General features: G+C 39.4%; 2 protein-coding genes across 6 annotated transcripts; one reads left to right on the top strand and one right to left on the bottom strand.

Annotated features, from left to right (window-relative positions):
* Nucleotides 1-325: 325 nt before the first annotated feature.
* Nucleotides 326-2704, bottom strand: LOC113653582 (interferon a3-like). Of its 3 annotated transcripts, XM_027163259.2 has the most exons (6): nucleotides 2452-2704; nucleotides 1434-1518; nucleotides 1193-1267; nucleotides 942-1088; nucleotides 711-788; nucleotides 326-587 (listed from the first exon to the last, which is right to left on the bottom strand). In XM_027163259.2, exons 2-6 carry the CDS (start codon nucleotides 1488-1490, stop codon nucleotides 471-473), a joined length of 474 nt encoding a protein of 157 aa, XP_027019060.1. In that variant the 5' UTR covers nucleotides 1491-1518; nucleotides 2452-2704; the 3' UTR covers nucleotides 326-470. The 3 variants fall into 3 exon arrangements, with proteins under 3 accessions (XP_027019060.1, XP_027019059.1, XP_047673478.1); XM_027163258.2 differs by lacking the exon at nucleotides 2452-2704 and having other exon boundaries at nucleotides 1434-1745; XM_047817522.1 differs by lacking the exon at nucleotides 2452-2704 and having other exon boundaries at nucleotides 326-584; nucleotides 1434-1745.
* A 3220-nt stretch (nucleotides 2705-5924) lies between these two features.
* On the top strand, nucleotides 5925-8931 carry LOC113653583 (interferon a3-like). Of its 3 annotated transcripts, none has more exons than XM_047817658.1 (6): nucleotides 5925-6146; nucleotides 7437-7521; nucleotides 7752-7826; nucleotides 7931-8077; nucleotides 8237-8314; nucleotides 8441-8931. In XM_047817658.1, exons 1-6 carry the CDS (start codon nucleotides 6055-6057, stop codon nucleotides 8552-8554), a joined length of 591 nt encoding a protein of 196 aa, XP_047673614.1. In that variant the 5' UTR covers nucleotides 5925-6054; the 3' UTR covers nucleotides 8555-8931. The 3 variants fall into 3 exon arrangements, with proteins under 3 accessions (XP_047673614.1, XP_047673613.1, XP_027019063.1); XM_047817657.1 differs by having other exon boundaries at nucleotides 5931-6146; nucleotides 8438-8931; XM_027163262.2 differs by lacking the exon at nucleotides 5925-6146 and having other exon boundaries at nucleotides 7220-7521; nucleotides 8438-8931.
* Nucleotides 8932-14219: the final 5288 nt, after the last annotated feature.

The following is a 14219-nucleotide window of genomic DNA, read 5'->3' as shown; positions in this document are numbered from 1 at the left end:
GTCAGCTTTATAAACTCCAGTATTTAGTAATAAGTGAATAACACGTACACGACTGAGGCGTTTTTATGTCATCTTTATTACGATGCGCTCACTTGCAGTGGAACTGTAACAGGATCTCGAACTGACATCTTCAAAACTTTCAGATATTTCAGCGTTAATTCGTCTTCAAAAATTTCACAGTTCAGGTGAAAAAAGCATGAATGAATAAATACATCATTTATCTGTAAATACATTTTAAATAGAAATACTTAAGGAAATTAGGCATGATAGATGTTTCATAATTTAACACACATATACTTTTAAAATAAATAATTTCACTAGAAATTAAATAGATAATAAGTAAAAATTGATTTAAGTAAAAGCTGAGCAGTTGGAGGTTAAGAGGCTTTCACAACAGCCAGTAGCTTTTCTCTGGCGGTTCTGTGATTTGGTCTCAGAGCTGTCCGGTTTCCACCGCACTCATCTTCTGCTTATGATTGATTGTCGTTTGCAGCGAGATTCCCAGAGACGGCAGGGAAAAAGTCCAACAGCCCGAAGAGTTGAAGCAGCTCTTTTCTGATCCACTCCCAGGCCTCGTTCTTCTCCTGCTGTAAAGTTAAATCCCAATATTTTAGCATTTCAGCTCATCGTCAGACCTTCACATTAAAAATATCTCGCTGTCTCTGTTGTAATTTGTGTGTGAAAAAAGGGACGATGAATAAATTGCTCACCTTCTCGTTCTTGGTGAGATCTCTTAGTCTTTTGAAGTATAAGGGCAATCGTTTGTTCTTTTTCATTTTGTGATCAAGCTGTGAAAAAAAAACACATTGAAAGTGTACATTATGCTCGGATCACTTCGATTTGATCAAATATAAGTCCATAAACCTGATGACTACTGTCCAATGTTCATCTCACACCTGATTGAGACATTTAGAGAGGACGATGAGAAAACGAGCACTCACACATGAGCGTAGTCCGTTGGCCTGCTGATCCAGCAAATTTAAGAAAGTTTCCAGCTTTTCCTTGTTCCAGGACACAGAGTCCGACTCTTCCAATAGCCGCGAGACCTCGTCCAGAGTCTGAACGATGAACCAGATCTGCTTCTCAGGCTGAGGGAGAAATGATGGAGATGAGGATGAAGGAGGAAGACACATGGAATAACAGGACAAGTACAACAGTTTCTGTATGTGAACATCATCATTTATGTATTAACCTGAGTATGGGTGTGATTAAAGATCCAGTGATGCCAGTTATCCGGGATGGAGGAGTTGATGCTGATTTCCTCTCCCTGAAGGTATGGAAACAAGACCGATGTTAGCAAAATAATGAAGACAGACAGACAGACAGACAGACAGACAGACAGACAGACAGATAGACAGACAGATAGATAGATAGATAGATAGATAGATAGATAGATAGATAGATAGATAGATAGATAGATAGATAAAACATACCATTTCTCCAAGCAGTCCTAAACATGTCTCATGGTGCTGCTTGAATTTGAGGTTCATCCATCGGCAGCTGAAGCCACAGCTCAAACTGCACAGAGTCAAAATGACACAAAGGTGCATCAAACGTAGAGACATTATATTCCCAGTATACACACTCTACTCTCCTGTACAGCAGACTGGTATTCCTAATAAGACTGTGAAGTTCTCTACACTTTACTCTCACCATCATGTGCACTGTTAATACTCAGTATTTATAAAGAACAAGTGAGATGCACAATGTAAAGAAAGTGTTACGAGTGAATTTTCACTTTCTGAAAGCAACCAAAAGAACCAAATGCCACACCTATGAAAATATACCGCTAGGTGTGTGTGTGTGTGTGTGTGTATGAGAGAGAGAGTGTGTGCGTGTGTGCGTGTGTGTGTGTGTGTGTGTGTGTGCGTTTTTAAAGGAAAAAAAAATGGTTTGGGATCAGACCATTTCATTTAATAAATGTGAAATTTTCCCATTATTATTAACAATTGTATGAAATATGCCTTCTCTTTTTCAATCCCATGATCATTAAAGTGTATCATTATATCGAATCCACTCAACTGCGATTCAATGTTCGATTTTTTTCTTAATTAAATTCTCCACCTCAGTCCAAAAGATTTTTGTATGTATGCGATGGAAAAAAAACAAATGAAAAATAGTTTCCTTTTCACCTTTACAGAAATTACAGGAGTAATCAATATCTAATTTAAAACGTCCCAGCACATGTTTTACTGGGTTTATTCTGTGCATTATTTTAAAAGAGACTTCTTTTACTTTATTATTAACATAGAATTTATTCACTGTTCGCCAATTCACATCCCCAAACATAGAAGACCAGGAAAAAAAAGAGCTGGAGGATAAACAATATTATTAAGTATATTCCTAATATCGTTATTTGAACTTCAGACTCAAGTCATTTTCTCAACGTAAACAATGCTGACGCAATTGTGGGCGTGTCCAGGTTTGAGTATGCGGTCATCGCGGCTTTACCTGTGTGTGAGATTGACACCGGAGTCGCAGGAAATTCTGCTGAAAGCTAAACAGAAAGCGCAGAACCTCAAACAGCTGGTGAGAAACTAGCTTTGCAGTTTTCTTGAATAAAATAAAGTATCACACGAGGTCTAATCCTTTACAATTCAATGCCAGAGCAGTAAATAAGTCCAGGATCAAAATAAACGAAGGGGAAGATGTCAGTGTCCAGGAACAGAATAAACATCAGCAGGAAAAAAAGATGTCTATATGTTGAGTTTAGAAATGTTTCAAGAGTTTTATCTTTATATATTTATTTCTGTCGTCCCGTATTGAGTCATTTCCCGTTTAAATGATTCGGAATCTGGTTCCAAGTTCATCCTTCTTCTTTGATGAATATGAAACTTTCCAACCAAAAATTAAAACCACTGCAAAGAGAAAGTGTCTTTTTACACCTCAGTGTTAATTCAAAAAAATCCCTTTGTCCAGTTTTGTCCTTATGAAATGTTTAATCAATCCAAAACAGACAGATACAAGAATTCAAACCAACACAATTAAAGAATATTCGTTTTTAAATTAAATCGTAATTATGAAATATTAAATCATCATTTTGTTCCTAATAAAAAAAAGCCTAATGTCCAGCATTCAATTCACGTTTGTTTAATTTTTGATGTTATTCTTCTAATTTTTCTGCTTTATCATTTCCCTGCTGTCTCCTTTACAATAAAAGCTCGGAAATTCTATTCAATTCTATTCAGTTTTATTTGTATAGTGATTTTAACATTGGACATTGTCTCAAAGCAGTTTTGCAGAACATAAGAAATATAATCAAGGACGTTTAATATTATACAAAAGTTCCAGATTAATATTAGACTTGTATTTAAATGTGTTTGTATTGATCTTGTATTGTATTGTATTGTATTGTGATTGTATTGTATTGTATTGTGATTGTATTGTATTGTATTGTAGTGGTGACACTGGAGGGTGTGATTATAAACTGTTAGAAATGCTAGAGAGTGAGATTAGTGATAAATAATGTCCTTTCAACAGTCAGATGAAGTCTGATAATTGTGTATTGATGAGCAGGTTGTTGTCCTCAAAGACCACATGGAGTCGCCATCTTCTCTGTGAATGTCCAAAATCTTCATGAAGTGGAACACAAGTGCAACTGGTATCTCAGGATCCTCACAGGGTTGTGAAGTAATTTATACTGACATACGTATCCTCTAGTGACACTTGTTTTCGGATTGCGTAGGAAACCCTTCCACAATCCCACTAAAGGATGTGTCCTAGTTTGCACGGGTTAGTATTGAAAACACAAGATCAACAATTAGAGTTGCTCTTACCTTGAACGCAGGTGTCCTTCGAAGTCCCTCTGTCTTCTAACAAAGGTTCAGCTCCAAGTTCTTCTACCTATTCTATTGATTGAATCTTTAGATGAAGGAGTCAGACTCAAACCCTTTTGGCTTTTCAGGATCCTCACAATGGGAGGCCTTGTTTTTATTAAAAGTAGTGTAATACAAATAGATGTGTGTAATATATGTAAGGTGAAATAAAAGGAAATTACAAACAAAAATCTCCTTCAAATAGTCAAACAATTCTAGCATAAGTAGAAATAAGTAAAATGCAAAGATAAAACAAACCAAGAAACTCTCTCTGAGTGTGAGCCTGCGTTTGTTCTCCTGATGCACTCTCTATAAGCAATCACAAAGTATAACACAGTGAGCTTGCCTCAAGGTGAATGCACACCGATAACTGGTTCTAAAACCGTATTTATACCATTTATTAGTATGATCTCATAACGTCATTCTGCTTCTTGTCAGCATCCTGTCAGGTCTGTCATGATCTCATGATTTTGCAAAACATCCTCAGAAGTCTCCTAGGCTGCATGATTGTGTGTTCTTATGCTGCTGACACAAAGCTGCTGACACGAAGCCTTGTGAGTTCCTTTTTAAGCTTTCACTGTTACTCTTTGTCTTAATATCTAAAACATACCAATGAAAATTATATAATTTCTTAATCACATAATGGTTACATACACTCATATAAAGGTAAAGGAAACTTATCATTATAAAAAATGGAAAAGAAAAATTATAACAAGTCTATAATCTTTTTTCAGCAAGATGAGGGGTCTTGATCCAACTGTCTAGGTACAGTGTCTGTTCCTCTGTTTGTTGAATCAGGTTCCTTCTTCGTCTTTTTCTTTACATTTTTTTAATCAGATATATTCAATTTCTTTATGTCAAATAACAATTTTCCCATTTCTTTTAGTTTATTTTCCACAGCTTCCTTTTTCCTCGCTCTCTGTCTTTGTTGTCTTTCATTTCTTTTCTCTCTTTTTGCTGCATTAATTTCACTTTGTTTCTTTATAGTATTGGATGAGATTGTTAGATAAGGATAACCATGTGTACGTTGTATGGCAGGTACATGTGATATGGCAGTTACTCCACTCCTAACATTTCTATTCACAGTTGGCTTCTTCTCACTGAAGGCAATAAACTAAGGTCAGGAGCTCAGGCTCATTACAGACCCTGGAGCTGTGCGGTTGCAAAGCTACTGTATATCCACTGTGCCACAAAGGCTTCCAGCTTCCAGATAGACTAATAATGCTGTTTGGTTTATGCCCTTTCTTGATGTTCACTTCAGATATGGAGGAATACTACAAAAGACTGTTGACATTTTACATACATGATTATAATGAATAAATTATTCGACCCATACACTGTGATGTCAAAGAAGCTTTTATTTAGGGTGACATCAGCTAAGCAGAACCAAATTTATTCATGCCAGTCCATCAATGACAAACATAAGACATACCTTTGGAAATCAATTACAGTTAAAGAACCCAAGAAATTATTTGAGGTGGGTGAAAACCATAAAATTTGGGAAAAAAAACCCCAGACAAATATGAGAAGAACAAGCACTAACTTGCCCTCAGGACCAAACGGATGACTCATGCATATTGTTTATTTGGGCTAATTGTTTTCTTCTGGTGGGAAGTCATAGAGATGCAATATTTAATGGTTCCAATAAATAGCCAGAAAAATATTGTATAATATAGAATCAAAACATAGAATTAATTAATATAGAATTAAAACATTCACCTTCAGTAAGCAGATTATCTTGGTCAGATTATCTTGGGCCACTTTATGTAAAAAAAAAAGAGTTAAAGATGGCAATGTTCTGTATTTAGGGCCAATGTGTTCTATTGTCCGTAATGATTATTGAGATGGCACGTTCAGACAGGACTAAAATCACTGAGAAGCTCTGGTAATAATTACTTATTGCCCCCACGTCCCCACGTAAAACTAATCCCGTCCGAATAGGCCTTAAGAGATCCAGACAATATGTGTGTAGTTTGTGTAGACACATTTATACACACTCTACTATTTAAATAGCATGAAGTAAACAATATAAATATGTCAATTTGTTCATATATGGTATTTTTTATAAATTAAAATAAGAATAATTCAGTATAAAATAATCAGATACCGATCAGATCAGTAGAATAAATAAATAAGGGAGTGACGTAATGACGTATTGATTTAAATGCAATCCCGACTTTTTTTTCCCACGTGAATCTTGTGTTTTCAGGCGTGTCAGTGGATCTTTTTCTTCATTTCGATGGTGTTTCTCACCAGCTGTTTGAGGTTCTGCGCTTTCTGTTTAGCTTTCAGCAGAATTTCCTGCGACTCCGGTGTCAATCTCACACACAGGTAAAGCCGCGATGACCGCATACTCAAACCTGGACACGCCCACAATTGCGTCAGCATTGTTTACGTTGAGAAAATGACTTGAGTCTCAAGTTCAAATAACGATATTAGAAATATACTTAATAATATTGTTTATCCTCCAGCTCATTTTTTTCCTGGTCTTCTATGTTTGGGGATGTGAATTGGCGAACAGTGAATAAATTCTATGTTAATAATAAAGTAAAAGAAGTCTCTTTTAAAATAATGCACAGAATAAACCCAGTAAAACATGTGCTGGGACGTTTTAAATTAGATATTGATTACTCCTGTAATTTCTGTAAAGGTGAAAAGGAAACTATTTTTCATTTGTGTTTTTCCATCGCATACATAAAAAAATCTTTTGGACTGAGGTGGAGAATTTAATTAAGAAAAAAATCGAACATTGAATCGCAGTTGAGTGGATTCGATATAATGATACACTTTAATGATCATGGGATTGAAAAAGAGAAGGCATATTTCATACAATTGTTAATAATAATGGGAAAATTTCACATTTATTAAATAAAATGGTCTGATTCCAAACCAAATTATTTTTTGCTTTAAAAATGATTTCAAGCTTTATTGTTTTGTTTTGTGTCATTGTCGAAGCAAAAAGTAAATAAATTAATATTTTAAGCAGATATGATGTATAGGGTAGCACCCTTTTCCTTTTGTTTGTTATAATTGTGTTCTTGTCCTCTGGCATTGTTGTTATTATTTCTTTTATTTTAGTTGCTGTGTATTTGTACTTTAAAGAATATATCTCATTGTAATGTTGGTTTATGGCATTAATAAAAAAAATAATGAACGTGAGTCTCAAGTTTATTAAAACATCTAAATATTTCAGACAGTAAGTTACATGAATGAATAGTAGAATTTGAGATGATAAATGTAAATGTCACAATATACCACACACACACACACACACACACACACACGCACACACCCGCACACACATGCACACACATGCACAAACATGCATGCACACTCACACACACACCTAGCGGTATATTTTCATAGGTGTGGCATTTGGGTTTTTTGGTTGCTTTCAGAAAGTGAAAATTCACTCGTAACACTTTCTTTACATTGTGCATCTCACTTGTTCTTTATAAATACTGAGTATTAACAGTGCACATGATGGTGAGAGTAAAGTGTAGAGAACTTCACAGTCTTATTAGGAATACCAGTCTGCTGTACAGGAGAGTAGAGTGTGTATACTGGGAATATAATGTCTCTACGTTTGATGCACCTTTGTGTCATTTTGACTCTGTGCAGTTTGAGCTGTGGCTTCAGCTGCCGATGGATGAACCTCAAATTCAAGCAGCACCATGAGACATGTTTAGGACTGCTTGGAGAAATGGTATGTTTTATCTATCTATCTATCTATCTATCTATCTATCTATCTATCTATCTATCTATCTATCTATCTATCTATCTATCCATCTATCCATCTATCTATCTATCTATCTATCTATCTATCTATCTATCTATCTATCTATCTATCTGTCTGTCTGTCTGTCTGTCTGTCTGTCTGTCTGTCTGTCTGTCTTCATTATTTTGCTAACATCGGTCTTGTTTCCATACCTTCAGGGAGAGGAAATCAGCATCAACTCCTCCATCCCGGATAACTGGCATCACTGGATCTTTAATCACACCCATACTCAGGTTAATACATAAATGATGATGTTCACATACAGAAACTGTTGTACTTGTCCTGTTATTCCATGTGTCTTCCTCCTTCATCCTCATCTCCATCCTTTCTCCCTCAGCCTGAGAAGCAGATCTGGTTCATCGTTCAGACTCTGGACGAGGTCTCGCGGCTATTGGAAGAGTCGGACTCTGTGTCCTGGAACAAGGAAAAGCTGGAAACTTTCTTAAATTTGCTGGATCAGCAGGCCAACGGACTACGCTCATGTGTGAGTGCTCGTTTTCTCATCGTCCTCTCTAAATGTCTCAATCAGGTGTGAGATGAACATTGGACAGTAAAAGTAGACATCAGGTTTATGGACTTATATTTGATCAAATCGAAGTGATCCGAGCATAATGTACACTTTCAATGTGTTTTTTTTTCACAGCTTGATCACAAAATGAAAAAGAACAAACGATTGCCCTTATACTTCAAAAGACTAAGAGATCTCACCAAGAACGAGAAGGTGAGCAATTTATTCATCGTCCCTTTTTTCACACACACATTACAACAGAGACAGCGAGATATTTTTAATGTGAAGGTCTGACGATGAGCTGAAATGCTAAAATATTGGGATTTAACTTTACAGCAGGAGAAGAACGAGGCCTGGGAGTGGATCAGAAAAGAGCTGCTTCAACTCTTCGGGCTGTTGGACTTTTTCCCTGCCGTCTCTGGGAATCTCGCTGCAAACGACAATCAATCATAAGCAGAAGATGAGTGCGGTGGAAACCGGACAGCTCTGAGACCAAATCACAGAACCGCCAGAGAAAAGCTACTGGCTGTTGTGAAAGCCTCTTAACCTCCAACTGCTCAGCTTTTACTTAAATCAATTTTTACTTATTATCTATTTAATTTCTAATGAAATTATTTATTTTAAAAGTATATGTGTGTTAAATTATGAAACATCTATCATGCCTAATTTCCTTAAGTATTTCTATTTAAAATGTATTTACAGATAAATGATGTATTTATTCATTCATGCTTTTTTCACCTGAACTGTGAAATTTTTGGACGATTTAACGCTGAAATATCTGAAAGTTTTGAAGATGTCAGTTCGAGATCCTGTTACAGTTCCACTGCAAGTGAGCGCATCCTAATAAAGATGATATAAAAACGCCTCAGTCGTGTACGTGTTATTCACTTATTACTAAATACTGGAGTTTATAAAGCTGACAGTTGATGTCTTTAACAATATTACGACGAGTCTGACGACTGTTCTGGAACATTACAGTGTGATTGCTATGCAAAACACATCTGACATCCAATACAATGTTTGTGCAGCAATTGTCCCAGAATAACGTTTATATAAAAGTAAATCCAGTGAGCTGCATGTGTGTGTGTGTGTGTGTGTGTGTGTGTGTGTGTGTGTGTGTGTGTGTGTGTGTGTGTGTGTGTGTGTGTGTGTGTGTGTGACGTTAACCATCAATGAATAAGCATTGGGAACTGAACAATAATTCAAGGTGGGGTCAGACCTGAAATCCAGCCCTAGCTACATCATTACATCTAAACTTTATTTTTATTTAGTTAAGTGTCCATTTCTATTTGGTCTGTTAACGCCAGAAGTAAAACAAATCAGTTTGAGAAAACTGTACAGAAGGTAAAGACTCTTACTTTATTTAAGAAAGTAAAGCTTCTGATTCCCAGTTTAAATGTAGATTAAAGACATTTCTCTTTAGCCAGACATACACATAATACATCCCATAATTTTGTGCTCCAGTACATCTGATCACATGAACATTATGAACAGTTGATTCCTCTCCAGTTCTTCTCTTTTTCTTCTCATCCCGAGGCATCCAGAGATTGTTCCAGCTCTAGTTGTGTTCCGCTTCATGAAGATTTTGGACATTCACGGACAAGATGGCGACTCCATGTGGTCTTTCAGGACAACAACCTCTTCATCAATACACAATTATCAGACTGTATCTGACTTTATTTATAATATCACTCTCTAGTGTTTATAACAGTTTATAATCACACCCTACATTGTCACCCAAATGAGGATGAGGTTCACTTTTGAGTCTGTTTCCTCTCAAGGTTTTTTCCTCTTCCATCTAAAGGAGTTTTTCCTCACTACCGTCACCTCAGACTTGTTCATTAGAGATCAATACAAACACATTTAAATACAAGTCTAATATTAATCTGGAACTTTTGTATAATATTAAACGTCCTGTATTATATTTCTTATGTTCTGCAAAACTGCTATGAGACAATGTCCAATGTTAAAATCACTATACAAATAAAATCAAATCGAATTGAATAGAAATTCCGAGCTTTTATTGTAAAGGAGACAGCAGGGAAATGATAAAGCAGAAAAATGAGAAGAATAACATCAAAGATTGGGTCGCCGAGGCTCCTGCCTTCGAATGCCACCCAGTCCACATTGCACCAGCCCCTTACGGTTTCTCCTGCAGGTGGTGGGCCCCACAGGAGATTGGCCCCACGTCAGTCCTTCGGGCTGAGCCTGGCCGGGCCCCGTGGGGTAAGACCCGGCCACCAGGCGCTCGCATGCGAGCCCCAACCCGGGCCTGGCTCCAGGGTGGGGCCCCAGTTGTGCCATACCGGGCGACTTCACAGACCTTGTTTCAATTTTCTTCATAAGGGTTTTTGAACCGCTCTTTGTCTGGCCTGTCACCTAGGACCTGTTTGCCTTGGGAGACCCTACTAGGGGCAGAAAGCCCCAGACAACATAGCTCCTAGGATCATTCAGGCACGCAAACCCCTCCACCACAATAAGGTGGCGGTTCAAGGAAAACAAACAAACAAACAAACAAACAAACAAACAAACAAACAAACAAACAAACAAATAAAAGAGCTGAGCCGCAAGGCGAAGCTCTCTATTTACCAGTCAATCTACGTTCCTACCCTCACCTATGGTCATGAGCTTTGGGTCGAGACCGAAAGGACAAGATCCCGGATACAGGCGGCCGAAATGAGTTTCCTCCACAGGGTGGCTGGGCGCTCCCTTAGAGATAGGGTGAGGAGCTCAGTCACTCGGGAGGAGCTCAGAGTAGAGCCGCTGCTCCTCCACATTGAGAGGGGTCAGCTGAGGTGGCTCGGGCATCTGTTTCGGATGCCTCCTGGACGCCTCCCTGGGGAGGTGTTCCGGGCATGTCCAACCAGGAGGAGGCCCCGGGGAAGACCCAGGACATGCTGGAGGGACTATGTCTCTCGGCTGGCCTGGGAACGCCTCGGTATTCCCCCGGAAGTGCTGGAGGAAGTGTCTGGGGAGAGGGAAATCTGGGCATCCCTGCTTAGTCTGCTGCCCCCGCGACCCGGCCCCGGATAAGCGGTAGAAAATGGATGGATGGATGGACATCAAAAATTAAACAAACGTGAATCTAATGCTGGACATTAGGCTTTTTTTTATTAGGAACAAAATGATGATTTAATATTTCATAATTACGGTTTAATTTAAAAATATCGTTAATCTTTCTTCATTATTTTGCTAACATCGGTCTTGTTTCCATTCCTCCAGGGAGAGGAAATCAGCGTCAACTCCTCCATCCCGGATAACTGGCATCACTGGATCTTTAATCACAGCCATATTCAAATACTTAGTATAAGAAACTTTTTCAGATTTATTTTCCAAATGTTTTTACAGATCTATGTACAGTATTTATTCATGCTACTAGTTTTTGAAGATGTTAAGTGAAGCAGCGAACGTTAATGAACTCATTCAGAGCACTTACCAAATGCAGTTCTATTTTTTTACAATGCCATTTTTGTACAAAATCGATTTGATACTGAAGAGCATTTTTATTAAGCGATTCTACAACAATGTGAAGCACCATAATAGCGTCACTAGATGTTACGTACATTAACGCTAGAGTCTGTTTGGTATGAACACTTCAGGGAATCTCAGCAGTTTGTAAAATGCAAACACTTTACACCAAAAACCATGTGGTACTGAAAGCCACAGAAATTAGTGCAAAAATCCATGGGTGTGCATATGTTCCTAATTAAGTGGCCATGTTAGAGTATTGGGGAGGGCACGGTGACTTAGTGGTTAGCATGTTTGCCTCACACCTCCAGGGTTGGGGGTTCGATTCCCGCCTCCACCTTGTGTGTGTGGAGTTTGCATGTTCTCCCCATGCCTCGGGGGTTTCCTCCGGGTACTCCGGTTTCCTCCCCCGGTCCAAAGACATGCATGGTAGGTTGATTGGCATCTCTGGGAAATTGTCCGTAGTGTGTGAGTGTGTGAGTGAATGAGAGTGTGTGTGCCCTGTGATGGGTTGACACTCCGTCCAGGGTGTATCCTGCCTCGATGCCCGATGACACCTGAGATATGCACAGGCTCCCCGTGACCCGAGAAGTTCGGATAAAGCGGTAGAAAATTAATGAGTGAGTGAGTGTTATAGTATGTGTGAGCCTGACTAATGCTTGGAAATTTAGATTACCAGATAAAATAAAGTAGCATTAAAAGGTCCCATATCAACAGACCTACTTTCTGTATCTGATGGAGGCATTTGGGGGGATTTCGGTGGCTTGATCAAGGGCACCTCAGTCATGGCCGGCCCGAGACTCAAACCCACAACGTTAGGGTTAGGAGTCAAACTCTCCAAACTAACCATTAGGCCATGTCTGGTCCAGTTGTACCAAATACTGTAAATGTTATCAAGAATGTCAGAAGTTTCTGTCAGTACGTGTATGATTACGTCTTGAAACTGTTCCGGTTGACATAGCAGGGTACCAAAGAGACCATAAAAGTATCCACAGACTTTATTTGCCTGATGGAATATGTTTTGGGATGCCATAATTTTGGCAAAGTAATGCAGAACCTTGCTCGATTTTTCAGGGAGCCGGATTACATACACAACCTGAGATGTTCCCTTTCAAGGGAGCTCAACGCTACATTATGGAGAATATCAATACCAATGCTGCCACCCTGTGGATGAATGGATTTATGCCACTGTGGAGCAGTGGACCGGAGTGGACGTAGTAGATGACTAGCTTATCTTGCTTTGGACATACATGAGGCAGTAAAAAGGCTCATAAGATGACTGGCTTGCCAATCGCACAAGGCACCTTTGGAATGTAGCATAGATTCACTTAGATGCCTGAATTTGTGTATGCTGCCCAACTGCCCTGGCTTTCCAAGTGCTAGGTTCGAGTGGCCAGTGGCCTTCTGTTTCTCTCTGAGGAAACTAGCTTCTGGCTGAAAATGATGGTGAATGCAGCAAAGGATCAGTCTTCCAGAGGCAGTGAAGGATCAGTTCCACGAACGCTGATGACTTTGGTTCAGCTTCCTGATACTTGTTGATGACAAGGTTAACTATAACATCACCGAACAGACCTTGAGCAGATTCGGGCCATCCAGGAGGAAGTCTGTGTCCTTCATTTTTACCCCTGTAAGGTTGAGCCACAGTTGCCTCTCTATAAAACAACTGCCAACTGCACAGCCTGTTTACTTAGGGGTATGGTAGCCTAATCCTAGCCCCACCAAGCTATCACTGCTGGGCCCCTGGGAAAGGCCTTTAACCCTCAATTGGTCAAGTGTATAAAACTGTAAGATGCTCTGGACAAGGGTGTCTTCCAAATGCCATAAATGCTTTCTTAGTGCGCTGAGGGCCACATTTGTTACCCTTAGAGTCTGATCCCTCACTCTGATCAGATGCCTGGTCGCAGACGCCGGACTCGCATTGGTTTTTCAGTAAAACTGAGCCAGGACGAAGCAAAGCTATCCCTGAACAGCCATCCCTGTTGAGGCGTGCATCTTCTGTACTGTTTGCTTGCCATTTTGTCAATAAATGATCAGTGGGCATACAAAATAGACTAACAATCCTTTACAGACAGAACGGCTCTCTGAAGACATCGAAGCTGGGGATTAGACGCCGTTTTATGGTCTCGCTGATGCAATGTCACCTGATCTCACGTTAGCCTACAGAATTAGCACTTGCCTTGTTTTGCCTATGTAACATTCATTCATTCATTCATTCATTTTCTCCCGCTTATCCGAACTTCTCGGGTCACGTGGAGCCTGTGCGTATCTCAGGCGTCATCGGGCATCGAGGCAGGATACACCCTGGATGGCGTGCCAACCCATCACAGGACACACACACACTCTCATTCACTCACACACTCACACACTACGGACAATTTTCCAAAGATGCCAATCAACCTACCATGCATGTCTTTGGACCGGGGGAGGAAACCGGAGTACCCGGAGGAAACCCCCGAGGCACGGGGAGAACATGCAAACTCCACACACACAAGGCGGAGGCGGGAATCGAACCCCCAACCCTGGAGGTGTGAGGCGAATGTGCCACTATGTAACATGATTCATATAGTATGTTACATGCTGGTTAACAGACCCGACCACAGGATGGCAGTAGTTTTTACTGCAAACAGTCTAGAGCTCTGAAAAGCCGAGG

The sequence above is a fragment of the Tachysurus fulvidraco genome, chromosome 8, assembly GCF_022655615.1.
Source record: "Tachysurus fulvidraco isolate hzauxx_2018 chromosome 8, HZAU_PFXX_2.0, whole genome shotgun sequence".
Classification (NCBI taxonomy): Eukaryota; Metazoa; Chordata; class Actinopteri; order Siluriformes; family Bagridae; genus Tachysurus; species Tachysurus fulvidraco.
This window is presented reverse-complemented; position numbering and strand designations above follow the sequence as displayed.

Excerpts from the sequence above, each read along its gene's own strand:
- LOC113653582 (XM_027163258.2), bottom strand. The coding sequence starts at position 1,565 with ATGTCTCTACGTTTGATGCACCTTTGTGTCATTTTGACTCTGTGCAGT. Across the intron at positions 1,268-1,433 it reads TAGGACTGCTTGGAGAAATG|GGAGAGGAAATCAGCATCAA; the intron begins GTATGTTTTATC and ends CCATACCTTCAG. Across the intron at positions 588-710 it reads ATCTCACCAAGAACGAGAAG|CAGGAGAAGAACGAGGCCTG; the intron begins GTGAGCAATTTA and ends TTAACTTTACAG.
- LOC113653583 (XM_047817657.1), top strand. The coding sequence starts at position 6,055 with ATGGTGTTTCTCACCAGCTGTTTGAGGTTCTGCGCTTTCTGTTTAGCT. Across the intron at positions 7,827-7,930 it reads TTAATCACACCCATACTCAG|CCTGAGAAGCAGATCTGGTT; the intron begins GTTAATACATAA and ends TTTCTCCCTCAG. Across the intron at positions 8,078-8,236 it reads CCAACGGACTACGCTCATGT|CTTGATCACAAAATGAAAAA; the intron begins GTGAGTGCTCGT and ends TTTTTTTCACAG.